General features: G+C 46.1%; 1 protein-coding gene across 1 annotated transcript in view; it reads left to right on the top strand.

Moving 5' to 3' along the window:
- The first annotated feature begins 4,158 nt into the window (after positions 1-4,158).
- The window catches only part of KCNH6 (potassium voltage-gated channel subfamily H member 6), a 108,971-nt gene continuing 85,221 nt past the window's right edge, over positions 4,159-27,908 (top strand). The window contains exon 1 of the mRNA XM_054993502.1: positions 4,159-4,234. Within this exon, the coding sequence (XP_054849477.1) occupies positions 4,159-4,234 (76 nt within the window). The remainder of the gene's footprint in view (positions 4,235-27,908) is intronic.

Below are 27,908 nucleotides of genomic sequence, written 5' to 3'. Positions count from 1 at the left end.
GGCTATGCCATACAATTCCACATCCCCACAGGGGCCTTAAGACTGTGGCCTGAAGCATCTTTTTTCTTCCACTTCCTAGAGAACTTCCTCTTCTAGAGCTGCACGACGTTTTGTGTAATTTTGATTGATCTTCACAAAAGGTATTACATGGCTTTTGTTTTCATTTTGGACCAGTGTAGCTATCTGCAAATTGCTGAAGTTCCCTACTTGAATTCTTTCACTACACATTTTTCAGCCTCTATGGCTGCTTTGTCCAGACATTTTCTGTGAGATTACTTTGTAATTGTCTTGGCTGTGATACTGCAAAATACTATTCTGCCTTTGTGTCTATCTAATGCTATTGTCAGTGAAGACAAGTGTGTGTAATTCCTGCTTACTTGATACTTTGCTGTCTCTATGATGATCCCCAGGCAAGAGAGAAGGGGTGGTAGGGGAGAAGGGATGAAGGGGAACCAGAAGAGTCCTTCCCAGCAGGTTATCACCGATGCTTTTTCTGCAGGGGTTGCAGAGACTCTGTCTCTTCTCGGCCTTGACAGGCCCAGAAAAATGTCACACGGTTACCAGTAATATGAAGATCAGACCTAGGGTTGCCAGCCTCCAGGTGGTAGCTGGAGATCCCCTGGAATTATAACTGATCTCCAGGCCATAGAGCTCAGTTGCCCTGGAGAAAATGGCTGCTTTGGAGGGTGGACTGTATGGCATTATACCTTGCTGAGTCCCTTTCCCTCCCCATCCCCTGCCTTCTCCAGGCTCCATTCCCAAAATCTCCAGGAATTTCCCAACTTGGACTTGGCAACCCTAATCAGACCCAAGATCTGAAAAATATTTCGGAGCCTGTCACTTTGATTCTGGCTTGCAGGTTTGAATTTCTGGGTTTGGTTTTCATTCCAAATGCTGTCTAGAAATAAATAAAACCAGTTTCAAGTAGCTTTCATTAAGAAATTGGTTAATTTTTATTTGTTGCTCATAAGGCAAACATTATATCCACACTTTTGGATGAAATATGAGTGGTTATTATCTGTATGGGTGGGTATATAGCCAAGTTTCTTTCAAAATCTATTTTGGTTTGGGGATGCTTTTTCACTAAAACATTGAATTCTCCTCCAGGGTAAGGTTCAGCTTGGTATAATAACAATGAGGGAAAGTGGTCCCAAATACATACTGAACAAAGGAGGAAATTCCTAAGAGACCACTAATACAATAAAGAAGATTGTCTCAGTATAAATAAATACAATTTATAGGTCAAACCAAGTGTGGCAATATTTTGGTCAAAACATATGTAATAATATAATATCCTTCTACTACATTTTTTTTAATTTAATAAACTTTTTATTAACTTTAAAAACTTCTACTACAATTGAGCAATGGTTTGTTCATATTACAACCAGAGCCTGTGGAGAAATCACATTACTAATCAATTATCACAATGTCCCTTTCAGGTGAGTATCAATCATCTGTTGATTTCAATAATTGTCTCTTGTCACAATGTCCCTTTCAGGTGAGTATCAATCATCTGTTGATTTCAATAATTGTCTCTTTGATATGTTTTTCTGGTTTTAGGCAGGATTTCCACTGATATCCAACGATGGGTGAGTATGCTCCAGGAGGAAAAAAGTCCAAATCTCCTGGGCAGTTGGCAACGGGTGCACCAGCTCTTTAGGCAGCCCATTTCGCAGTTGCTTTTTCAAGCCAAGAATTCTACTGCTCCATTCTTCCTAGTCTTTTTATGTGAGGTAATGGTGATTCTCTATGCCATTTTCTCTGGCAATGCACTAAAGTCCTCTTTAGTGCATTGTGTCATGTGCTGTTTTCTAAAGCCAAGGGAAGGTACCAGTGAGTGGTTACCGCCTCTGTTTAAGGATTCCTCAGTCATTTAGAAAAAGAGCGCACATCTCTGAATTCTGATCATTTTAAAAAAACAACTGCCACAGTTCTTTTTTTTAAAAAAACGTACTTAAAACTTATTACAGAATCTTTTATTACTAGATTCAGATAAACAGCCTTTGGACCAGTGGTCTGGCCCGGCAACCGACCTCTCAATAGTGGCCAGGGCAGACATGAGACCCCTGTGCAAGGCAGGCATGACCAACTGTTGATGAAAATTCAGTGGCAAAATCAATGAGGTCAGACTTGACTAGTGGAGATGGAAAGGAGCAGCAATTGGACTGGCAACGTTGGGAACACCTGGTTTTAGGTAAAGTCTCCCTAGCTGCTGGTGAAAGGGAACAAATTCCTTCCTTAAAGAGTCACTGTCCCCTAAGGCAGTAAAGTAAGGCAGTAAAGAGCCCTGTGGCACAGAGTGGTAAGCTGCAGTACTGCAGCCCAAGCTCTGCTTATGACCTGAGTTTGATCCCGGCGGAAGCCATGTTCAGGTAGCTGGCTCAAGGTTAACTCGGCCTTCTATCCTTCTGAGGTCAGCAAAATGAGTACCCAGTTTCCTGGGGGTAAAATGTAGATGACTGGGGAAGGCAATGGCAAACCACCCTGAAAAAGTCTGCCAAGAAAACATTGTGATGGGACATCCCCCCATAGGTCAGTAATGACTCGGTACAGCTGGCTTCAAGTGGAAGAGTGGGGAATCAAACCCAGTTCTCCAGAGAAGAGAACCACACTCTTAGCCACTACACCAAACTGGCTCTGCATTTTGCAGAGGCATTCTGGACATTTCTGTTGCTCTTTTCTTTTATTACTAGTTCCAGGCCATTGTGCAATAATCCCCCATGTTTTGAAATAAATCAGAGAGGTAAAGGGACCTAGGAAGAAAGTCTGAATGAGAACTCTTTGGCCAGGATCCACTTAGTATGTGTGCCCATGTCTGAATGCTCAGATTAAACATGCTTGATAGGGATATAACCAGTTTTTTGGCACCTTAAGGATGGACCAGCAGAATCTCCTGTGATTAGAGGCCACTTCATCAGATGCACGCACCGAGTCCTCACTAGGCGGACATTTATATACAAGATTATGAAGCAAAAAGTGTAAACAGGAGGGTCAACAGGCCATGAAATGCATGCAGTACAAGGAGAAATGTAATGATTTAAAACTGAAATACAATGAAGAAAAGAACAGAGATCATTCATAACAGCAATAATTCCAGGGGGGCAGCTGTGTTCTGCTGGAATAAAAACATCAGTGTTGAAGACGACACAAGACTCCTTTTTGTGTTTGCCGGAACAGACTGGCATGGCTTCCCTGCTGGAGTGGACCGAAAAATATAAAAGTCTGCTGTTCTGGCCCAACTCTGCGGTGCTACTTCTCTACTTTGAACAGCGGGAAGTCTATGGGAGCCTGGGGCTTGGGAGTCTCCTTCCCCGGGCTCTGGGGTGGGATCCCTCCTTCCTCCCCATCTCCTTTCATCAACCTTCACAGGGGCGCTGCCAAGGAGTACTTTGCGAGTGCAGACTTGAGCCAAGCGGCTTCCCGCCGGCCTCGTCTCCTTGCAAGTAAGCCGGCCCCTCCTTCCCTTGACTTTGCACGGCCATCCTCCTCCCACGCCCCCCTCCCCGCTCCCACCCCCGGATTAGCAGCCAGCAACCCGGGGCTCCCTGCGGCTGGCCAGGCGCTTCAGAACCACGGCCTGAGAACAGCTCCCGCCTTCCTCCGCCTCCGAAGGGCTCCCTCCTGGCCGCGGCGGCGGAGCGAGGGAGGTGCGGGCAGAGGAGCCCTGCTTGGCTGCCGCCCGCAGCCGCGCTCTCCTCCCGCCGGGTCCTTCGCGACAGGCTCCGCTCCGCCGAGGCGTGGAGCTTCCCCGCCGACTCCTTTCAGGTCGGTCTTTCTCCGGCAGCATCCCAAGAGGAGAGGCGGGGGTCATGGCTGCTGTCGGCTGTCGGGGGGCCGGCCGTGGCTGCTGACCGCTGGCGTTGCACCGGGGCGCTGATGACTCAGCATCCTCTTTTTGGGAGAGGGGGCGCCTCTGCCCCCTTGGGTGCCTCCTGCGCCCCCACTTGTGATGGAATTGCATCGCGCTGCAACTAAGGGAGCCTAGAAGAGGAGGCGAGGGAGGGGCTCCGCAGGCGGCTGAGCCCAGGGGGTCTGCCAACTAGTTGCCCCTGGGAGTCGCCAGGACAGAGCGGCAGTTTCTCGCTTTATTCCAACCAGCTTGCAGTACTGTGCAGAGCAGAAGTTTTCTTAGCCGCTTGATGTGAGAGAAGATTCAAAATGCCTGTCAGGAGAGGCCACGTGGCCCCCCAGAACACTTACCTGGATACAATCATCAGAAAATTTGAAGGACAAAGTGAGTAGAATCTCTCTCTTGCTTTTTACCATCTGTGTTGGTTTCCTTCCCAACCAAGACTAACAAGAGGAAAAGCTGTGGCCACTAATGATGTTAAATGTGGGGCAAACCCAGGGGGGCTTATAATGCAATTCTACATAGAGTTAAACCCTTCTAAGTCCATTGGAGTCAGTGGGCTTACAGGGGAGCCACTCTGCTAAATCTCTAAATTCCTCACCATCATTCAGGTACTTCTTAAAACTTCCTAGATACTAGAGCAGTACACTTGCTTGGCCTTATGGACATTGCTGTGCTCATATTTATGTTGAGAAATCAGAAATTGTTGATGGAGTGCCATTTCAGTTTTGTCTGTCTGTAAGTAAAACTGGGATGTAATTTATCAGTATAATGGAACAGGTTAAATTTAAAAACACATTTGAAAGAAATATTTAATAAAATTTATTTCCCGCCTTTCTGCCTTCATAAGGGCCACCAAGGTGGCTAACAAAATTAAAACATACATACTATATTATAAAACCATTAAAATAAACCAAAACACATCATTAAAATGGTTAAAACCAGAGCTAAAGACATACAAAGATACAACAACTATTAAAACATTTAAAACAAAACACTGGGCATGAAGGAGGGATCACTGAGTATATGCCAAGTGGGAAAAAAGGCTTCATCCACTGGTGGAAGATGGCAACAGAAGGGGACAGATGAATTTCCATGGGGAGAGAGTTCCAGAGTTTTGGTGCCACAACTGAGAAGGCCCTTACCTTGGTTGCCACCTGGCTATCTCAGAAAGTGGGGGTACTTGAAGCAAGGCCTCTGAAGAAGACCAAATTGCTTGAGTAGGTTCATGAGGGTACTCCCTCAGTCCTTCAGATATGTTGGTCCCAAATCAGTAGGGCTTTAAAGGTCAACACTAGCTCCTTGAACTGTGCCTGGAAAAAAATGGGAGCCAGTGCAGATGAGCCAAAACTGGAGTGATATGGTCCCTATGACCCACTCCAGTCAACACCCTGGCTGCAGCATTCTGTACCAGTTGAAATTTCCAAACATTTTTTAAGGGCAGCCCCACGTACAGCACATTGCAGTAATCTAATCTAGATATAACCAGGGCATGCACCACAGTAGCCACATCTTTTCTGCCCAGGAAAAGCCACAGCTGCCTAACCAGATAAAGTTGGCAAAAGATACTCCTAGCCACAGCTTCCACCTGCTTATCCATCAGTAGGCCAGGTCCAAGAACATCTTCAAATTATGAACCTATTCCTTCACGGATAGTGCAAATCCATCCAGAATGGATGAAACCTTAAATTCCAAGTCAGACCTTCTGCTCACCAGTAGCACTTCCATCTTGTCAGGATTCAATTTTTTTTAGCCTACATCCTTTCCAAAACTGCCTTCTGGCACCTGTTCAGAGTTTCTACTGCTTTCCTGGGATTAGCTAGAAGTACAAGATAGAGTGTCATTTGCATATTGGTGACAATCCAGCCCAAATCTCTGGATGACCTCACCCAGTGGTTTCATGTAAATGTATAAGAACCTAGACAACAAGACGGAGCCTTGCAAGACTTCATAGGCCAAAGGCCAAGGGGTTCTCTGGGAACACAAATTTGTTTATAAGGGAATTAGCACAGAAACGTCCTGGATGGAACCACAGATCTTAATGCCAAAGAGATGTCAGGGGTGGGGGGAGTAATTATCCTTTGAGTAAATGTTCCATTTTAAAAATTCACATCTCTCTTTTACACTACAGCAGAACCCCTTTGCCCCGCAGTCCAGACTTGGGCAAAGGGAGGGATCTGATTCCAAAGCCCGACTCTGTTAGGCAGCCAGAGAGATCTGCAGGAACAGACACACTTCCTTCCAGTACCTGGGGATCTCTCTATGGAAAGCAAACACACTCGATGATCAATAATGAGGTTCTGCATGTATGACTGGATTCGGTCTCCCCCACCCCCAGCAGTGGGCCTCTGTGCCTTCCACCCTGAGGAAATCAGTCCATGGGTTAATTTCCTCTTGCTGGATTGGGTCTACTGCATGGAACCAAGTGTTGGTGTTGATATCATAATGTGGCCCGAGAGAGAGAGAGAGAGAGAGAGAGAGAGAGAGAGAGAGAGAGAGAGAGAGAGAGAGAGAGAGAGAGAGAGATATCAAATTACTGCCCAGTCGCATCAATCACACCGTCTCAGCTAACGCAAGGGTGGGGGGAGGGATCATAGGTTTTGGATTCTTTGCAATATCGTTCCAAAGTCTCCAAGGGCTGTTTAGACTAACTTCCTTACTTCTTTGGCAACCCACTCCCTGGATGATGTTAACAGCCTCCAGATGGAAATGCTTTATATGAGATTTAGTTATGCAAAGTGAAAAGCAACAGAGAAGGATGGCTGATGCATCCAGTGCTGCCGTCACTTCCAAGCCTAGAGTTTGCTAGGCTGGCTAGCTCATTACACTGAATTGCTGTTTTTGACAAAGGAAACAGGAGTAGGCCTGGAGGTGTGTGGTGTCATCTTCTCAAGAGGGACCAGTGAGGCTGGCAGCAGTGCTGTCCACTCACTTTTCTTTACAGTTTAGCCCAAACGGGCAGAATTTTCCCCTCTATCTGCAGGCTAAGAGCCAAGCTACAAGTGACGAATGACACTTGCCTGGCAAGTGAACAGACTCTCGTGTATTCCTCCCTGTTCACTTGCCATTCACTTGCACTCCACTTGGAGCACAAGTGAATGGCAAGTGAACAGGGAGGAATGCACGAGAGTCTGTTCACTTGCCAGGCAAGTGTAATTCGTCACTTGTAGCTTGGCTCTAAGTGCTTCATGAATACTTGCAGAGACGAGGAGGCCAGGGAGAAGCCTGTCAACAAATAACTAAGCAACCTCTATTCCTCTATTCTGCCAGTTAAGAAGCCCAGGGTAATCCCAGGGAACCATCCTAAACCATTTGCTTTGGTTGTTGCTCTGCACATGAACTATCAGCTGTGCTGAAATTTTAACCATGTCGCCATTGCCCAAACTTAACATGCAGAACGAAACTCCTGACCATGAAACCAAATTTCATCAGTAAAGTTTCACCCATGACCTTTGGTATCCTGCTTTCTACCCTGCTGAGATTCTGGACTCTAAGCACCCTTTGATCACCAAGCTCAGGTGTGTCCAAAACCACCAAGCTAGAGTCCTTGGACTTCTCCTCTTCACAGGACGCCTTGGCCTCTTGGCCATGATGATATGTAGCTTTTCATGCTTTTCACTTGACTCAGAGCCTGCCCCCCTGCTCCACTATAGTCAGGATCTCTTGCTCATTGCATCATTTCAGTAGCATCCCTCCTACCTGCTATTCTGAACAGCTGATGCAACATCAGGGAATATGGCCATGTAAATAGGGCATATGAACCTGCACAAGATTTGTCATTTAAAGCCAAAAACTCTATATCAGATTTTAAAAGTGTGCTCAGTGATGCATTGTTGCTCCAAGTAGATAGATAGTACTTCCAACTAACTCCAAAAATGACTTTATAAAACATTTCCCTACAAAGAGACACTTCTATTATACATATTTAAAGCCAGTAGGCAAATTTATACTGTTTGTCAGGAATTGCCAGAGAAATTTCAGCTCAGTGGCTCTTTTAGTTGTTCATTGATTAAACTAAGGCGTTACCTCATATGCATTCAGATATTTTAACATTAATTACAAAGCCCAAAATAAAAGCCCCATTTGTTAATATCATTATTACCACTATTTTGAACGGGAAAAAAATCATTATATTCAGAAACATTCAGATCTGGCCATTATTCTGGTCTGTGCCAGATCTGGCAGCCGTCACTTGATGTCTTCGTACCACACAACTTGCATGACTCTCCCAGTTTGGTGTAGTGGTTAGAGTTTCAGACTAGGATCTGGAAGCCTTGGGTTCAAATCCCTACTTAGTCATGGAAGCTCCTAGGCTGACCTTGGTTCTATTTTTTCTTCCTCAGCCTGACCTACCTCACAGTTTGCCATAAGCATAAAATGGAGGACAGGAGATGGATGTAAGCTGCTTTGGATCCTTTTTGTGGAGAAAGGTTGGGTATAAATGAAGTAAATAAATAATAAAGATGGAGGCAGATGAAAGACAGGATGGTTGGATGGGAAGTGGGCAAGGCCACAGTGATCCATGCTCTGATCATATCCAGGTTAGATTTCTGAAATGCACTCGAGGGCTGTCTTTGAAAATACTTCAGAAATTTCAGTTGGTCCAAAATGCAGCTGCACCTGCTCAGCCAGGCTAGTTGGGGGCTGAAGACAGGGGTCATATCACCCTGTGCTGAAAGGTCTACACTGTTTTCAGGCACAATTCAAGGATCTGTTTCTTTTTTTCCCTACATACTTTTATTGAAAAATTTCAACATAATTATAAAACATATAGTTATAAAGGAAATGAAAAGAACTAGATAGAAGTATAGAAAATAGAAAGAGGAATAGAAAAAAACAGAGAGTAAAAGAAAGAGAAAGAAAAACTAATTAATAAGAATGTATACCAATATTCCATTTGAAGCAATCAAAAGCTGATACTTATTCTAAACGAAACTTAACTTTGACACAACTATTTTTCCTTTCTTCCTAATCTTCAAAAGAGCATATCATTAGTTCATCTCGTTCTGTTTCAAACATAAAATCAGTAAGAGGTTTCCATGTAAATAAATATTCATCCAAAGTCTTCTCTCTGTTCTAATAAAAAATGTTAATATAACCAGCACAGCATAATCAAAAAGTTTTTGGAAGAATTTGAAGCCTTCATAACTAAATCATTAGTTGTCCAGGTGCTGTTTCTTACCTCTAGGGCCCCAGATGGCTTTGACCCCCAGGGAACCTAGGCTGTCTCCTCCCATACCATGCAGCTGTCAAGATCTGCCTCTCAGGCACTGCTCTCTGGGCCCCCACCTTCCGTGACAAGGCAGGTGGCAGCTACAGATAAGGCATTTTCTGTGGTGGCACCTCATGTCTGAACACCTTCCTCCTTGGGGGTCACCTGACATCGACTGTACTTTCTTCTAGGTGCCAGGCCCAAATTAGTCTTCTAATCCAGGCTTGGAATTAGGAGCTTTATCATCAGTTTTTCAATGATCTGTTTCTGTTTTGTGGATAGTGTTTATGTTGTTTGTGTCCAATGGCATGTTTTTAATGTCTTGTTTTATATATTCTGATTTTTACTTATAAGCCGCCTCAAGTAGGATACTGAAGAGGTGTGATAAAATTATTCTAAATAAATAAAAGAAGGAAGGAAGCAGGAAAGGGGAGAGAATATGGGGGCTAGGAGAAAGAGGAAAAGTGTGGGGAGGGGAATATAGGGGAAAATGCCCCCCACAAGTACTTGTCCCCCCCCCATGCAACAGGGTTCTGTTCTAGCCCTTTGATGGCCACCACACAACCGGGTTCCAGTCTGGTTGCAGCCACTGCACAAGGAGGCTGGAGTGCATCTGGGGAGAGGCTGGCAGAGGGAAGGAGAGCTGAAGATGGGGATGACAAAGCTGGGTTGGCTGGTGGGTCAGAAGGAGAGAAGAAAGCAGGAAAGGGGGATAGATACGTTACGGGGGCTTTCAGGGGAGGGAAAGAGGAAATAGTGGGGGAGGGAGGGGAACCTGAGATTCCCCCACAAGTCCTTGTGGGGCCTCGCTTTTTCTCATTTACCTGAGTGTCCGAGGCAAGATCACTTAGGAAAGGGTGTCCCTGATTTAATTTGAGCGTGGAGTGGTGAACTGAATTTGAAAATATGTTTTGGACTAAAACCAGTGGAAACAACTACCAAATATATTTCCTAATGTGACTAGTCTGAATTATAGATAATTTAATGCAGGGCATCACACTCCTAGGCCCCAAATGGCAGTGCAGCAGCAGTGTAGGCGGTCAGTGTTCCCTCAGCAGAGATTAGAAATGCCCCTCTAAAGACCTAGTCCAAGGAGCTGAGAACACAGCCACTGCACGGTAACACTGGCCACACCTGCCAATTGTGCAACAACATGCCCCAAAACTCCCATGTTAGCCACCTGTGGAAGCAGCCTAGCAATGCACGCCAGCACTGGCCTCCTTGCCTGACATCGCCCCAGCCACACCCACCCACAGGACATAACAAGGCAAGGAACAAAGGAAACACAGCACCCTGCCCTATCCAGAGCCCTGGGCTATGCCCAGCAGGACTTGTCTAACTGCTGTGCTCCAGAGAGCTCTGCAGCCCCTCCTGCTGGTGCACGCCCCTTGGACAGACATACTCGAGTGAGAAACAGGAGGAGGTGTTTTAACTTCCACTAAGGACAACAAAGAGGTAGGATGAGGAGACAGAATAGAATCTGTATCTCACCCCTCCCCTAAACGTTCCTCTGTCAACACACTCCTTCTTCTTGGGGAAAATCACTTGTAAGAGACAGTGTAGTCCTTGAGGCGATAGATCCAGAAGAGTTAGCCATGTTAGTCTGTAGTTGCAAAACAGTAAAAAGTCCAGTAGTACCTTTAAGGCTAACCAACTTTATCGAGGCATAAGCTTTCGAGAACCACAGCTCTCTTCATCAGATGCATCTTTTTACTATCTTGTGGCGATAGTTACCCATCTCTTGTAGGGAAGTGCACTGGAAATCTGTCTGCAGTTACTGTTTCGGCTATTCCACAGTGCTCTCTTCTCATCCTGCAGAGAAAATGCATCCCGAGTCTTTTGCCAGCAATAGCAGCAGGTTGGGGCAGCTGGTGGTATTCTAGAAACGAAGTTGTGCTCTCTGTTTCCCCCACTTGCCTGTGAGGTTTTACTGGATAATATCACACCAACATCACAGTGCTAGACTGCCTGCATTTCTCCTTTTGGCACTGTCACATACCTACTCTGCCCCCTTCTGTATGGGAGACAGACACTGATGGAGGAGTGTTTGTTGTGCTAATATACACTAGGTCCATTCTACGAAAGTCATTCGTAACGGTCCATGCTTGAGTCAGAGGGTCCCCCTCCCTTAATGTCCTGTGTGGAGTTATTTGTCTTTGCATCCCCAGTTGGAGAAATGGAGCCCCGAGGGGGGTGTTTGTGTCCTGAGCTGGAGCACATGGAAGGGTCCTGAGCAGAGCGGTGTTACCAATATGCTAAGTGACCTTTCTCTAGATTTCTGATCATCAAAGTACCCCCCGCACACACACATGGGGAGACTCTATACAGAGAGTTGTTCCCCGTGCCAGGTGCCCAGTTTTGGGTGGTTTTCAGCTCAAGGATCAGAACTTTTGCATGTATTGTGCAACTCTTCCTGCTGAGCCATGAGTTCCTAAAGAGAGATCTTTCTGTTGTCTTTGAGAAGGACCTGTCATTGCCAGCTCCTGGTTGGGAAATTCCTGGAGATTTGAGGGGTGGAACCTGGAGAGGGGAGGGTTTGGGGAGGGGAGGGACTTCAGCTGGGTATAATGCCATAAAGCCTACCTTCGAAGGCAGCCATTTTCTCCAGGGTCATAGATCCAGAGGAGTTAGCCGTGTTAGTCTGTAGTTGCAAAACATTAAAAAGTCCAGTAGCACCTTTAATTCTAACCAACTTTATTGAGGCATAAGCTTTTGAGAACCACAGCTTGAAAGAGAGCTGTGGTTCTCGAAACCTTATGCCTCAATAAAGCGGATTAGTCTTAAAGGTGCTACTGGACATTTTCCCCAGTGGAACTGATCTCTATCACCTGGAGATCAGTTTTAATTCTGGGAGATCTCCAGCCACCACCCGGAGGCTGGCAACCTTACGTTCCGTAGAGAACAAGGGTGCCATGCTTCCTTCCTGCCTGCCTGCCTGCCTGCTGAGAAGAGCAGCAGGATAGCAAGGGGAGGTCACTCAGTGTTACTAGAGAATCTTCCTCCAGGGCTCTGTGTCCTTGTCTTGTTCCTCACTATGGTACACCTTCTGGTGCACCGTTTGTGTTTCATGTCCCTGGCTTCTCCACTCTGCTGACCACAGCCCTGCCTCTGATACCGTTGAAGTCATCATGACTCTGAGGGCCAAGCTACAAGTGACGAATGACACTTGAACGGCAAGTGGATCGAGTGGAGTGCAAGTGGAGGGCAAGTGAACAGGGAGAAATACACTTGCCGTTCAAGTGTCATTCATCACTTGTAGTTTGGTCCTGATTCTCCCTATCTGTCACATAACTGATATCATGCAACTTCCTGCCATGTATTTTTGGTTTTAAAAGGAGGTTAGACTGGCTTTAAAAGGGGGGGTCTACAGATTCATGGAGGACACATCCGTCAATGGCTACTGGCTATGGTGGGTAAGGCAGCCTCCATGTTCAGAGGCTGGAGCCCTGATCTGGATAGGCCAGGCTAGCCTGATCTCATCAGGTCTCGGAAGCTAAGCAGAGTTGGCCTTAGTTAGTAATTGGATGAGAAACCATCAAGGAAGGCTAAGGAAGAGGCAGGCAACGGTGAACCACCACTGTCAGTCTCTTGCCTTGAAAACCCCAGCAGAGGTTGCCATAAATCAGTTATGACTTGATGGCACTTTCTGCCACGAAACAGTAAACCTATTCTACAAGCGTGCCTGGTGGCTTAGATCCCTCAGAGCTTTTCCATGAGTGAAGGGATCAGCACAGCTTCCTCCCCTTTTCCTTCCTGCAGCAGCCCAGACTGCTGCCCCCCCCCCAGTTCTGTTTCTGGGTCTCATCTCCCTTCAGGACAAGATTTCAGGAGCCATTTGAGGCTGCTGTGGGAGGGGGGAAGGCGAGAGGGTGAGACAGATCCCTCCACTCACAGCCGCCATTGTGTTTGCTTAAAACTTAGTTAGTCTCCAGGCAAAGCTTCAGTCCCAAAGCCCTTCTGAATGCTTTCATATGATATGAAGAGCATGGTGTAGTTTAGCAGTGACACAAAGAGGAGAAAGTCGATAAACAAAAGATGTTGTCGGCCACAAGGATAGGAGGCCATTGGGGCAAGTGCCAGAGTCAATCCTTCTCTCTGCGATGGTTGCCCTTTTCCACTGAGTGAGCAGCTTCAGGAAGGACGCACATAGAGTGGTGGGCGAGGAAGGGGACACCCGCCTAGCCAGGCAGATCAGCCGGATCAAGTGCTGGAATCAACAAGAGAACCGAGGAGGGGGGGAATTCCTCCATTTATAGTACTGTGCAAACCTTAGAGCAGAGGGCTCCATTTACCGGTTTTTACAATTTATTTTAACTTATTAAAACATGCAAACTCTGGCTTTCTCCTTACAAATAAGCAGAATTTTCAAGCAGAGCAAGTCTCCAAATCTGTTACTTTGATAATGCTTGTGAGTTTTATTTTTGGTTAAGCGTGGACAAGATTACACTCTACAAAATTTGCCAACAAGCTTTGCAAAAGCTCTTGTTGATTGTAAGAATTAAATATTTAGATTTTACAGGCATTTATCTTATTAAAGATTGACGTAACACTGATCCCAGCTTCAGCTTTGCCTAATGATGGGCAACACCACCCCCATCGCCTCTGAATTGACCTGTTCACAATAAATCAGCAAAATAGCCCAGTTTTTCCAAGCCCGATTCTGACGTCAGAATTCAGCTTGGAAGTCCTGACCTAACCTCCCCTGACTCCCTCCCTTCCCTTTCCTTCTGCACCCCTCTCCCCTTCCTTCCCCTGTGGTGCTCTGGGGCAGGACTGCTTGGGCAGCAGCCTGCTGATGAACAAGTAGACAGAAGGGAAGAGGGTCTTGCTCTCTCCCTCCTACCATCCCAGTACCTTCAGCAGCATCTGCCTGGAAACCCCTCGGAAATGTAGCTCATACTTTTTTAGTACTGATTAATTGAGCGTCTGTTAAGATCCAGTGGGGGTGGTAAAGATTAAGCTCCAGGCACTCCCTGGAGAGGAGAGTACAGTGATTTTGTAAGAGAAAGAAGAAGATTGTGGTGATGGTTGGCAGTTGGTTAGTAGGTTTAGAATATGTGAAGGGTTTTTGTTTCTGTTCTTAAAAACGTACCTGGGATTTAGAGATGAGAACAAGGGGTGCTGCTACTTTTTCAGTGAGGAGCAGAGGGGAAAGAGGGAGCCAGGTCAGGGGTAGGGAATTCAGGGAGGATTGCCAGCTCCATGTTGGGAAATTCCTGGAGATTCGGGGAGTGGAGCCTGGAGAGGGTGGGGTTTGACAAGGGGAGGGACCTCAAGTGAGGTATAATGCCATAAAGTCCACCCTCCAAAGCAGCCATTCTCCAGGGGAACTGATCTGTGTAGCCTGTTGTAATTCAGGGAGACTTCCAGCCACCATCTGGAGGTTGACAATCCTAAATTCAGGCCTGTCTCCCATCCTAGTCTGTTGCCAAGGACCCCCTCCCCCTGTTATGGCGCCCACTCTGAACTGTGCCAGCTTCCTGCCTTGCTGTTTGGAGGCTCCACCAACAACTCTGTTTAAGGGCAGCATTGCCCATGTCTGTTTCCTGATCTCTCTGCTGTAATGGACTGTGCCACCTATGCCTGTTTCCTGCCTCCTTGGACACCTACCTCACCTGGGCCCAGAGCCATGCCGCCAGAAGCACAGTGCCAGCCGGAGGGATCCTCCATGAGCCTGGCTGGGCACCCTCTGGTCAGTTCCCGTGGAAAGCCCCTTGCAGGATGGTCACTGGGTCTGCCCTCACCACTAGGCAGCCTGCTAGCCAGCCTCCGAGACATGCCAAGGAAGAAGCCATGTTCCCAGGCAGCAAAGTACCAACCTGGACAGTTTACTCTGAGGCTGCCATCTCAAGACCCGGCTCCTGTCATGTCCACAGCGCCCAGCCTCACCCTGCTATGCATATCGCTGGAAGCCGCCCCGGAATGGAAGCTACGTGCTGGCTGTCCAGAACACCTAATGGACGCATTTCAATATAACCACTACATTCCAGATCAGATGCAATCAAGACAACTCTAGCTTCCTGGCAGATTCAATCAACCCGCCCGGCACTCCCCTCCCCTCCTTTGTCCCCTCTTCCTGAGGTGTCACAATCATATATTCAGACACAAAAGTGGCCCATTATCAATAGTTGTAGACCCATTAAGCCTTTGTTTCCCCTCTTGAGAACCACAGGGAAGGCACTCGCCTCAGGGTACATTTTTGGGTACTTAAGCAGGCTTTCCCTGCCATGAGGTGCGCACGCCATTCCTATCTTGAACCCCAACCATCACTCTGCGTGTCTAGCGCAGGCATTAGATATCGCCCCGCTTCGCTGCTACATCTTTGCTCCTTGCCGTGACCAGGTGCATATTACCCCGCTTCTTCGATCTCAAGTGGGTACCCTGCTAATGCAAACGGCTCTGTCTTTCCTACTCTTTATTTCTTAGTTCTTGTATGTACCTTGCTTGTGTGTGTTATTGTAGGCATATGCAACACTATTAGTAAACATGTTTTAAACTTATTAGTCATTGTCTCTTTATTGCACGAGTAATCTGGAAGACGGACTCTGGTAGAGCTGGTTAAGATCTGCGCTAATTTCCCTATAAATAGCAGTTCTGGTAACAAGTCCTTCTCTCAATCAGCAAGATCTACTCAGTTCCTTCAGATGTAGGAACTGTCAGAACTGTGGCTAGATAATGTCCTTACTCCAGACTACCTTCTGCAATCAGACAAAAGCCCGTTGTTTGTAAAAGTTTACTGAAGAAAGAATGCATTATAGTCCACGAGCCTGAATACAATATTCAGGATGGTACATGTGAATTGTTACCAATGACAGGCAAAGCATAAGGTACAAAGTAACAGATCTCAGCAGGCCCAACCTCCCCCCCATAGTTCTCAGAGTTCTCAAAACAATCCCTTTGAAGCTTGGAAAGCGAAAGTCCTTCGAGGCTGGAACAGTGGTAGCCAAAACATTCCTCTTCTGGAGATAGCTGCATGGGAACGTCCAGGCACCTGGGAAGAAAGCACTCATAATACTGAAAGGATTAAAATGGAGTCTCTTTGGTACTAGCATACTTGAACATAGCATAGCATATTCTGAACATGACAGGAACCAGCTTGGGCTGGTGCAACAGCTGAGGCTCTTCCGGGAGAGTTGAGCATATTTACCCATGCTCTGGTCACGTCCAGGTGAGAAGATGGCAATGTGTGTTCCATGGGATTTCCTTTAAAGGCCTTCAGAACGTTCAAATAGTGTAAAACACAACCACCAGATTGGTAACAGATGCTAACTACAGAGATCATATTTCCCCAGATATAGAAGACAGCATAAGCTACCTATTCCCTTCTGTGCCTGATTCAATGTGCGTGTGATAAACTTTAACATTCTTAATGGCAGGGCATTTTTTGTGGCTGTGCTCATTGGTATTGGCTCTTGGCACTTTCTGAAGGGCTCTCCCAAGTCCTGAGGGGGGAATTGGTAGAAAGCAATACTACCATATATAAGTGCCAGCACCTCTTTAAAAATACAAAACAAAAAAGCACTGCTAAATGTAATAAGACCAGGGCAACTAAAGGACTACTAGTTACCATATGGGCATAGCTATTCACCAAGATCTTCTTCAGACTCCCTGTTCCTCCTCCCTCCTTGAACGGAAATGAGGCAGAATGGTACAGCAGGAGACAGAATTTTTTTTGTTGTGGCTTCCCAAGTGAGGAATGCCCTTCTTTCAGTAGTGAGACTTTTTAAATTTGATTTTATGTTTTGACTAAAGATGAGTTTATGCAATGTTACTTTATTATGTTTATGTTACTACTGTTTATGTCATTTTTGTTTTACTGTTTTTGCTGTATTTTTTTATATTGTTGGCTTAAAGGTGTTTTTATCCTGAGTATTACTGTTTAATTATTTTAATGACCTCCTTTAGATTGTTAAATTTATTGGATTGCTAATTTTAACAACACTCATACATAGATTTGCTGGGACCCCCCCCACTCCCCAGGTAGGAGGTGGGTGGCCCGGCATTTACCTTATGTTTGCTGTTTGCACATGCAGAGTGCACACTCGCTCCTGGCCTGCACGATGATGTCACTTCCGGGAAGTGACATCATCACGTGGTCTGTGGGCCACCCTGGGAGCGCATCCATGCTTCACAGGGGCCTGAATCAGGCCCGGTTTGGGCCTGATCCAGACACGAATTGGGCCCAATTCAGGCCAGATCCAGGCTGCTGCAGAGCATGGAAATGCTGCTATGCTCCGCAGTGGCCCGATCAGGGCTGATTCAGGCCTTATCTGGGCCCAGATCAGGCCGCTGTGGTGCATGGGAGCACACCGCGTGGCCCCGGAGGCATGTTCCCCCCGCCAGCCAGGTAAACGGGGTGGTGGTGGAGGGTGGGAGCAGGTAATCCACCGCCCCCAGCAGTGGACTGACAACCCTACTACATATAAATTATTTGACATCAAGGCAAGCATTATGCCTCATTTCTTCCTCTTGCTCAAAAGAACTCCCCTCCCTTCTTCCTTCCTCTTCCCCTTTTCTCCTTTCTATAGGCTTGCAGGGCAGTGGCTGCTGTTGCTTCTGCCAATTGGTGGCAGCTGCCAACATCATATCTGCTTCCTCTTGGCCTCCCCTCCTCAGAGGTGGGATTCATAGCATTCAAGGTGTTCCCAGGGTTCCCAGAATATCCTGGGAACTGAAGTCCATAGGGTACCTGAAATCTCTGTATTTAAAGCATTTCTACCCTGATCCTCAATCAAATGGGTATCTGAAGGAGTGAGCTGTGGCTCATGAAAGCTCATATCCTACCACAAATTTTGTTAGTCTTATAGGTGCTACTGGACTTTTCTACATATATATTACTCTGTTTGTAGGTTTTGAAGTTTAGGTTTCTTGTAAGGTATCCCATGAACCTATTTAATATTGAGTCATTGAAGCTCATGTTTTAGCTTGAGGGAATGAGTTTTGGCAGCAGTTCTTATTTTGCCCCCCCCCCACCAATGCAGAACAATTGCGCTGATTTGCTGATGAGAAGCGTGAGTGCACAGAAGTGTGTGACTTTAGAATGTGCTCACTGGTTACCTAGTGTGAAAAGTGATACATGCCTCCCTATTTCCATGCATGAGTGAATTTGCAAACATTTGAATAGTATCATAAATTATCTTTGTGTGTACATCTGTGACTGCACCTGTATTGAGTTTTAGAGAAACAGATTGTGGAGGGTTTGGGGTCTCATTTGAGAAGGCGTTTTTTTTTTTTTTTGTGCATGGCCCTTTCCTTCATGCCAATGAGTATAGTCACTGCTTTCTACAGGGCAGCACTTTTTTTTACAGGGACCACAGCATCTTGGACTGGTTGCATCAGATGGTAGTGTGGAAGAACTTTCTGGCTTAAACAGATGTAAGGAAGGACCCCGTGTCTGTTGTTGTTGAATGTCATTCTGTAGCTCTCAGATCCACCCCAGCTACCTCACTGGATTTTTCTATACCATGCTTTGTTCTGAGGCCTCTATGCAAATGGTTGGCTCACCTTTTCGGTTGCCTCTTTGTCCTAAAGAGCTGTATCATCTGAACTTGAGCATGGGGGGTGGGGTGGGGGAGTGAACATCTTTCCCTTTGGATCGGCCTTTGGTGGCTTAGAGTGAGTCAGAAGGAATTTATTTCTACTATATTTTATTGTTCTTTGTAACAAAGGAGGTCATCAACACAAATAAAAACTCATGAAAATCAAGAGTGTTGCGTAAGGTAGAGGGTCGTTCAGAGTGCTTGCTGATCCCAGAGCACCACACAAAACCAACCCAGCACTTTCTTCCTGCCTTCTCCAGTTCCCCAAAGCATGTTTTCCCATAGCTACCCGGAAATCAAGACCGTGTCACATATGACTCTCTCCAGTCAGCCTCTGCTTACAATTCAGGACTTTTAATCCCATTTCCCTGGAACAGAATTGTGCTACCAACTTAAAAATCAACATACCCTCCCACAGCCTGTACACACACACATACACACACACACAGCTGTCCACTCTCATGCCCATCCACCCTGCTTTAAGCCCTAATTCACTAAAATATTGGTAAGCAACCTAATCCTCTGCTGGTGCCTTTGCCAAGATTCATGGAACTGAACCCATCTGGCTTCTTTACAGTAAAGCTTGCAAGCAGGCAGAGGGATTCCATATAGCAACTGCCTAGGGGAAAGAAGCTGTAAAATGGGTGGGCTCAGGTAAGCACAACTGCAGCCAAACTCAGATGGGAAGAACAGGGAAACCCTCTTGTGGACTTGGGCGGGGGGGAGGTAGTTCTGGCACAACTCTGCTTCAGCTGGACTTTCAAAGATCACTTATCTTTAAACTTGTACACGGACACATGAAATGCAACCTGTGTTCTCAAACAGATCTCCACAGGTGAATCTACATATAATCTGGGAAAGAATTCTGAAGGTGGAGCAGGGACTCCATCCAGCCATAGGACGCTTGGAAACTAAATACCCTTTTCTGCATATACAAATGACACAAGGACAACAGACATGTAAATATCATTCCAGAATCTGGAAGGGAAGTTTTAAGGTTGCCAGAAAGTGTGCCCCATTGAATTTCACATTGAATTTTTGTGTCTGAGTCATTTTTAAGATTGGGTTGTAAACCAAAAAAATCTTGCTGGTATTATTGTGTAGTCAAAGTTTGCAGTGGTTTTGGTGGAAAGCTGTGTGTTCGCCTCAAGCCACCATCTGTCATGAATGTTCAGAAGCATATGTGCTTGGCAAAGACCCTAGACTCATAGCACAAGCTCTTCGTGGCAGAAAGATTGAGAGCATGCTAGGATCTGGGAATATCTGTAATCTTCTTCTACTCTGGATTTGAGCCATAGCTCCAGAGGGCTACATTCTGGAAACTTGTTTCTGTGCCAGAACTCAGCTTTGGAATTCATGAGGTAGTAATCAAAGGCAGGGCCTCTCTGAAGGAGCCTCTTCCTCAGCACTGAATAGTCACAACAACCAGCCTTCACCCATCTAGGTGGAAGGGTTTCAGGGCAGAGGGGGTGATAGCAAAGCAGCATTTGGTATGGGCATTTGGTATAAACTGTTAGGACTGTAAACCTGAGATGCTTACTTTTGTGTAGGTCTACATGCTCCCTTCAGATTGTAGCTTGAACAAAGTTAGATATCCTCACCAACCCCAATGTTGGCCAGGGGCAAAACCAAAGTAAATAGAAGTTTGAGAAATTTCTCTGTGCTGTGAATGGATGCATTTTTTACATGTAATCAGAGATTAATTAGGGGAAGCGCTAATAGCCAGCCTCCAAATAGGCCCTCTGTGCAGAAGAATTTTCCGTAGCTGCAGCTAAAGCAGATGTTAAAATGCGAGAGGCCTGAGCAAGGGGGGAGAAAGACTGGCAGAGCTCAGCTGAGGCACACGTTGTGCTGTGGCCTTAACAGGATACCCCCGTCTGCCCTCCTCCCAAGCCTTTCTAGCAACATACAGACTGCCTTACTAGATCAGACCAAGGTGGGCCAATCTAATCCAACACTCTGTCTCCAATGACAGCCCACCAGATCACCTTAGAGAGACTCACAAGCAGGGCATTCTCATTTGTCATCAGCATCTACTGATTAGAAGCCATTCGTGCCCTTGTCCTTCCCAAAAGTCATTTGAACCCATAGCAACTTGTGGCCATGAATTCCATAGGTTGATTATTAATTCCCTAGACTTGAACAAAGGTTTCCTTTTGTTCATCTGAATCCTGCCGCAAACCCATTTCATTAGCTGTAGCATTTTGAAAGACAGCACAATTTCCCTCTGTGTGTCTCCTTCCTCCTTGTTCATTTTAGCTTGCTCCCTTCCACAGCTTACTCAGTGCCCAGTATGCCATATGGTCTTTGTATTGTGCTTAATAGCAGTTTCTTGACAGCACTATCCAGATTTTGAACTGGGCAGGCAAGTGGTGGTTCTTGGTGACTGTCCAACCATTCTGATTTTCCTGCTAAGGGATGAGATACATCCTATCATATCAAGCAATGACCAGGCTGGGGTGGGGAGGCAATAGGGAACTCTGGTTTAGTGTGGAAAGGAGGAGCAGGGCCTCCTTTCTGTGGTTGGCCCCATCAGCTAACAAAAGCCATTTTCACACGTCTTACTGGCCACACAAAATCATGCAAAACTCCCAGAATGACGGTGTCTTCCTGGCGTGATTTCCTGTCATGACTCTGGTTTGTGACACGTGACCAGTAAGACGTGTGAAAATGGCCCATGCTTGGCTTCTTCAATAGGCTCTACTAAAAGCATTGTTGCACATGCAGCCCCCGGGGATGAGCAACGTATCCCAAGGGTTGTTTCAGGCAGGGGGAATGGTGCAGTGAGGAAGGCTTAAGCCCGCTATCTCCATAAACCATGATCCCAATCCAAACTAGGCCCCTTCATGCCTGGGAATCTTAAATTTTACCCAGTAACTCCCAGCACATGTCTGCTCAACAACCCCCGGGGCAAACCCAGGGGTGGGCACAGGAACAGAATGGCATGTGGTAGGACCTGGCATATTTTCTGGTGCTGACTCACTTTCTTCCATCCATCATTGCCCCAGCCCTTCTTGCTGTACCAGATTTCACATGGGGCTCCATCTTGTCCACAAGGCAGGGACCATGGAGAGGAGTCACAGCCTGGAGAGCTAAGATGAACTCTAACTTATTGTAACTTCAGGTAAAGCCAGCTTGTTCCAAACAAACATCATTTAGAAAGTACCTAGAAAAGGGAAAGCGGTCCATGCCTTTTGCCTTTTTTTGTTCCCTTGCTTAGCCTGAAAGTTTGAACAGAACATGTGTATTTAATCATTTATTAAACTTTCTTATATTTTAAATGCTCTAAGTCTGTTCTATGGAAATTCACCATGCCTATTCTGTCTAGCTGTCTGAAGTGTGATGACAAAGAGGGGCAGGAGAAAAGCTTTCCAGCCCCGGAGCACAATATCTCAAAAGCGTGAAGTTGTGATAGATCACCTCCATGCTTGCTCATAGGAGTGTAATGGGAGGCACAGTAGGTAGGCAGGGCCTCTAAACAGTGTTGTAGGTACAGAGTGTTAGACTTATGACTTCATCTGACAGGAGATACACTTAAGATTCATTGGTGGAAGTCTGTGGTTACTCCATTTGTAACTGGTACCCTTGGGGAGCAAGGGGAAGGGATGCTTCGCCAGTTGCATGGTTGGGGCATCCATGGGGTTCTTCTGATCTCATGGAGCGTCTAATCAGAAGGAACAAGGAAGGGCAAAACTGTTTCTTCACACTGACATAAAAATATTTAAACCACCAGCAAAAAACCCTTTAAAAGCCAAATCTTGCAGCCATTACTAAAACCCACAAGAGTGGTAGTCTGACAAACAGCATTAGGGAGGCTGTTCCACTGAAGGGGGATAGCAACAGAAAAAGTCCAGTTTCTGGTTGAAACCATGTGGGCTGCACAAGGTGCTGGGACAGACAACTGGGATTGCCAAGTTGACTTCAATATAAGGTTCCCAGGTGCCCACTGGTGGCAGGCAACCTCCGTAGGGTTGCCAGCCTCCAGGTAGTGGGTGGAGATCTCCCGAAATTACAACTGGTCTCCAGGCCACAGAGATCAGTTCACCTGGAGAAAATGGCTACTTTGGGGGGTGGACTCTATGGAATTATGCCATGCCAAGGTCCTTTCCCTCCCCAAACCCCACTTTCTCCAGGTTTCTCCAGGTTTCACCCCCCAGATCTCCAGGAATTTCCCAAGTTGGAGCTGGCAACCCTAAACCTCCTGGTGGTTTGCATTAGAGATTGCAAGCTGCCCGGTGATCACCCACAGGCAACCGGGCAACTATGTAGTGGGTGCGCTCCTGGCAGGGTGAAATGATGTCACTTCCTGAAGCATGGTAGCATTCCTGCACAAAACGTGATGTCACTTCCAGAAGTGACATCATTGTGTTGGTGCTGGGAGTGTGCATGTGAAAAGCTCCATGATGGTGACTATTGGGTACCCCCATCCTGCTGGGCGGGAATGGAGGCCTGGCAACCTTCGTATGTTAGGGTATGTACTATGAAAGGTGGTTCCTCAGATGTATGGGCCCCAGGTCTTGATTTGCTCTAGTGTAATACTGGCTTCTTGAATTGAGAGCAGAAACAAATTGGAAGCTGGGGCAGCTACTTCAAAATAACGGTTTCATAAATTAATGGTTTCAGGTAGGTAGCAGGTTTTCAGTCCAGTAGTACCTTAGAGACCAACAAAATTTTCAGGGTATAAGCTTTCAAGATTCAGAGCTCCATACAGGTGCCTGAAAATTTTGTTGGTCTCTAAGGTGTTACTGGCCTTAAATCCTGCTGTATAAACAAATGTGTTTGTTTATATGCTGTGTTGTTCAGCAGGTATTCTGCACCTGCTGAAACACCTGAGTTATCTTCAAGGGCAGCCTCACATTGACTGCATTGTAGTAGTTAAGCACAGTTAGATCTCCTGAATTTAGGAGCAAGGCAATTTCCCTCTTTTACCATTACCTGAATTTGCTTTTTAAACCATAGCTGAGGTAACAGTAAGCGACAGTAAGCGACAGTTACATGCGGATAGATTCAGTCCTTCTAAAACCAAAATGTCAGCCCCCTCTAGAACTTCAGCTCTACCAACCAGAACCACCTCTGACCTATCTCAATTCAATTTCTATCTGTTCTCCCCCATCCACTTGACCACTGGATCCAGGCGCGGCGTCAGGAGAGCTGCAGCTGGAGGCTTGGTTAATGAAATGCGGAGCCAGGTATTGTCAGCAGATTGATGACATCCAGCCTCAAAGCACCAGATGATCTGGTTTAATGGGCTAGCAAAAAATATTACACAATATTTTGCAATCTGGAAGGCCTACAGGGATGGGGCCAGTCTCATTTCCAAGAGTTCCACAGTCCGGGACCAACAGATGGATAGATCCTCCTGCGGGTCCCAGCCAACTTAATCTTAGTTAGGGATGATTCTCTCAAGAAGCATTTTCTGTGCCTGATTTTTAAAGCCTGGGCTGGTTGGTACAAGTAGAGGCAGCCATTCAGGTAATCTGTTACTAAGTAATGTAGGTCAAAACTAGCACTTTCCATTGAGCCCAGAAGTGAATTGGAAGCCGGTGATCTTGAAAGATTACTCGGCTTTATATGGTCACTGAAGCATGTCCTCATAAGGGCCTTTGCAGATGCATTTTATACCGATGGAAGTTTCTGAAATATCTTCAAGGGCAGCCCCATACATAATAAGTTATAGTAATCTAATTTGGTTATTACTAAGGTTTTTGTGACTGTGGACGGATCAGCTTTTTCCAGGAACAGCTAGAACAGATGGACTAGCTTTAGCTTAATTCAGCATGTATTGAGCAGCTTCAGTGGTGGAGTAAGTCCTGACAGAAGATTTCCACCCATTTTGCTCTTGCAGAACTCTGAAAGACAGCTAAAGGAGATTCAGATGCAGCTTTCCTTAGTGTGTGTGTGTGTGGTGGAGTGCTGTAGTGGGTAAAAGAATGCTCCTGTGCTCCAGCATAGGAATGGCAGGCTTTTTAATGGTCACTATCAGTGTTATACTTGCATTGGAGGGGGGATAATACAGGTATATGCTTGTAAAAATTCATTATAGTTTGATGTCTGGATTTCATCGCAGATTTTTGGGAGTGCTGTTACTAGTTTGGAATTCCATTTCAGGCACTTTTCAGATTTTTTAAGTCTATTATTTCCTATAGAGGACTCAATTGGGACATTTAGATTAGTTTTTTTTAAAAAAAAGCAAATAGAACCATATTTGCAGAGAACACAGTCTGCCCTCTCTTCTATAGGACCCCCTCCCCCAAGATTGAAGGGAATTGGACAAACGGATCCAATTTTACAGAACCCTGAACAAAGTGCTCCCAGCCAGCCATGCTTCTATTGTTTCCTAGGGGGGGAAATACAATGCTTCCTCCAGGGCAAGAAGCCAATATCCAAACAGAACCAATGCCAAACATGAGGATCCAACCAGTATCAAATGTGAGAATCCAAACAGAACCAAGGCCAGATGTGGCAAGACTCAGGCACACACACCAACACTGCCCCAGTGCCTTAAAAACCTGCTGGGTGACTTTGGGCCAGCCACAAATTCTCACCCTAACCTAATTCAATGGATTGTTGTGAGGTTAAAATGAAGGAGAATTATGAGCTGCTTTGGGTCCTCATTTAGGGGAAAGGCAGGGTAAAAAAAATGATGTTAAAAATAAATAGATAAGGGTCACAGCCTCATTAGAAAAAAATCCCAAAGCACCATAAAGTCATATAGGATTCATTTTAGATGCTTTTGTGGGTTTGGGAGTTCTCTTGTAAAATTCACCACCATTTGCTCCTTTTCTAACACCTTAGGGTTCTAAACAGATTTCTTGGTTGTTTGAATAATTTGGAATTTCGTCCAAATATCAGTGCCAAAATGGTAATGCCCCTGCCCAGGTTTTTTTGTGGCTGCCCTACCTAAGAGAAGCGTTTCCCCCATTTCCCCAAACAGAACGAGAGCTTGCAGGTGGGAGGCACAAGTTGTCCTGTGCCTCTCCCCTTACTCACTCTCAAAGCCCAGGCTTAGGAAGCTGGAGAGTGCCAAGCCGACCTTCAGGAAGTCTAGGTGCAAGCTGGTCATTTCTCCCATCTGGGGAAAAACCAAGCTGCACGCTTGTTGAAGGGTAGGAAAGGAGCGCCCAGGCTGCTAGAGACAGGTCAGGCCACACCATCTTTGTCTGACCAATAACTCAAAGGATCCCTGTTAGGCAACTCAAAGGGATGCACCATTGCCTCCAGCCGATCCTCCGTCCTGCATCTCGCATTCCCAAGTACCAGCCATGGGGGGAGGCACTTCCCAGAAGAAGGGGAGAGGGAAACACTGCTGCTTTCCCCCTCCTCCTCTGCTTCTGGATCTTGTGGGCTCTGATTGCTCTGTGACTGCCAGCCAGGCATGATGGGAGAAGTTGTCTTTCCACCAAATGAGACCATCAACACACAGGTGAAGGTGCCCTTGATGTGAGGGTCACACAGGGTTGTCAATTTGTAGACCTTGGTGAGAGAGATTGCAGTTGGTGCTAAATGATCCCTTGCAACCTCTCTGCTGGGACATGCACAGCTGGAAGAAGCACTGCATCATCCTGACTTGGGTCAGAAAAGATGGCCATCTTCCCTTAGACCTCTAGTGCCAAGGGAATTACCTGACCCAGGCTGGCCATGTCACAGCTAGACATGGACACAAACAGCATTATGAACAGAAAAAAACCACAAACAGCCCATCCGTCTGTTCGCAAACAAGCCGTTCGTGAGGCCCCATTCTAAACCAACAAGTGGTCGTTGCAAGCCTCGTTCATTGCCTTTGTCAGCGGTTTGTCAAGCCAGACAGTCTGTCACCTTTCAATCAATTCCCCTGGCAACGGAGGCAGGGACTGAACTCTGTCTGAACTCCTTCTGGCTTTCCTTCTGGCTTTAACCCTTCAAAGTACTTCCAGCAAAGAGTCCCGTTTTTGCCACTGTGAAGAGAAAATGACAACAAAGGGGGAGACCCATGCATCATGCCTTTCCAGGGGTGCAATCTCTCTGAAACTTGGGGGGTCTTCAGAGGACAGTGCGGACTATGTCCCCTGCAACTTTGGTAGGTATTGTACATTGGAAAGGTCAGTTTGTGGGGTGTTTAAAGGGCCCTGCCCCTTGCACATGGCAGGAAAGGACCCTTTAAACTATCAGCTGGCTGGCGGCAGGGGGGAATCCCCCCTGCCACCTGCCAGCTGATAGTTTAAAGGGATTTTTAAAGGGCCACAAACAATGAATGTGTTTGTGAACAGGGTCATGTTCGTTACTGTTTGTTGTTTGTGGATAGCAACGAACAACGAACAGCTTGTTCAGTTTTTTTTTTCCGTTCATGCCCATGTCTAGCTGAGAGCCTTGGTGAAGTCCATGAAGGGGAACAGCAGTCTCAAAAGGGGCAGTGTGAGCAGCAGACCCCTGCCCAGTGCCAACTCCAGCCACTAATGCTGAGCGAAATTTAGACAGAACAAGGAATGCCAAAGCACACGCTGGGAATGACAGAGTATAACAGTTCACTTATATTATAAACTCTGCCCACAAACAGTACAATATTTGTTATGTTGCAAGCCCAAAACAACATACAGAAATTCAAATTATAAGAATAGCGTGAAAGTTTTTGAGAGCTGTAAGTTGCCAATTGTTAAAACTTCCACATAAGCATACTTGAATTGTTAAACTTCCATATAAGCATACTTGAACCCTGAGGATTCCTGGCTTCACAGGTTACTGAATGTTCTGTGAAGCTTTTCAGCTGAAATGTATTCTCTCTATATACAGAACTGGACTTGCATTTATCTTCATGCTGAAGAAGTGTAATATGAAACCAGAGTGCATCCGGATTCCTGTATCTGTCTCAAGATTTTCTGTCATTTGAATTTCTGTATGTAGTTTTTGGCTTGTAATATAACATATATTGTATTGCTTGCGGGCAGGATTTGTTTAAGTGAATTGTTATACTCATTCACAGACTGGACTTCAGCAACAGTGAAGAGCATTCCCAGGCAGCATCCTTGCAGTGCCCCAGCCAGAGGCAGGGATACTGGCAGGCTTCTGTGTGTGTGGTGTCCAGACAGGTGTGTGTGCGGGGGGGACAGCCACAGGCCTCCCACCCAGACTGGCTCCCCCCTCACAGGACTCCACTCCTTTCCCACATGCTTTCCCCCTTGCTACAACTAAACTGCACTGCAACCACAGAGCTGAGGATTCTGGTGGGTGCTTTTAGGGGAATATCAAAAACCCAACAAACAGCAGCAGCATCTCCATGTAGATCCAGGTTGTTTTGTTCATGATCTCATCAGTTTGTCTTCAGGATGTTTGT

This window comes from Eublepharis macularius, chromosome 12 (genome assembly GCF_028583425.1).
Source record: "Eublepharis macularius isolate TG4126 chromosome 12, MPM_Emac_v1.0, whole genome shotgun sequence".
NCBI lineage: Eukaryota > Metazoa > Chordata > Lepidosauria > Squamata > Eublepharidae > Eublepharis > Eublepharis macularius.
The sequence above is the reverse complement of the archived record's forward strand: the minus strand, read 5'-3'. Positions and strand labels throughout refer to the sequence as shown.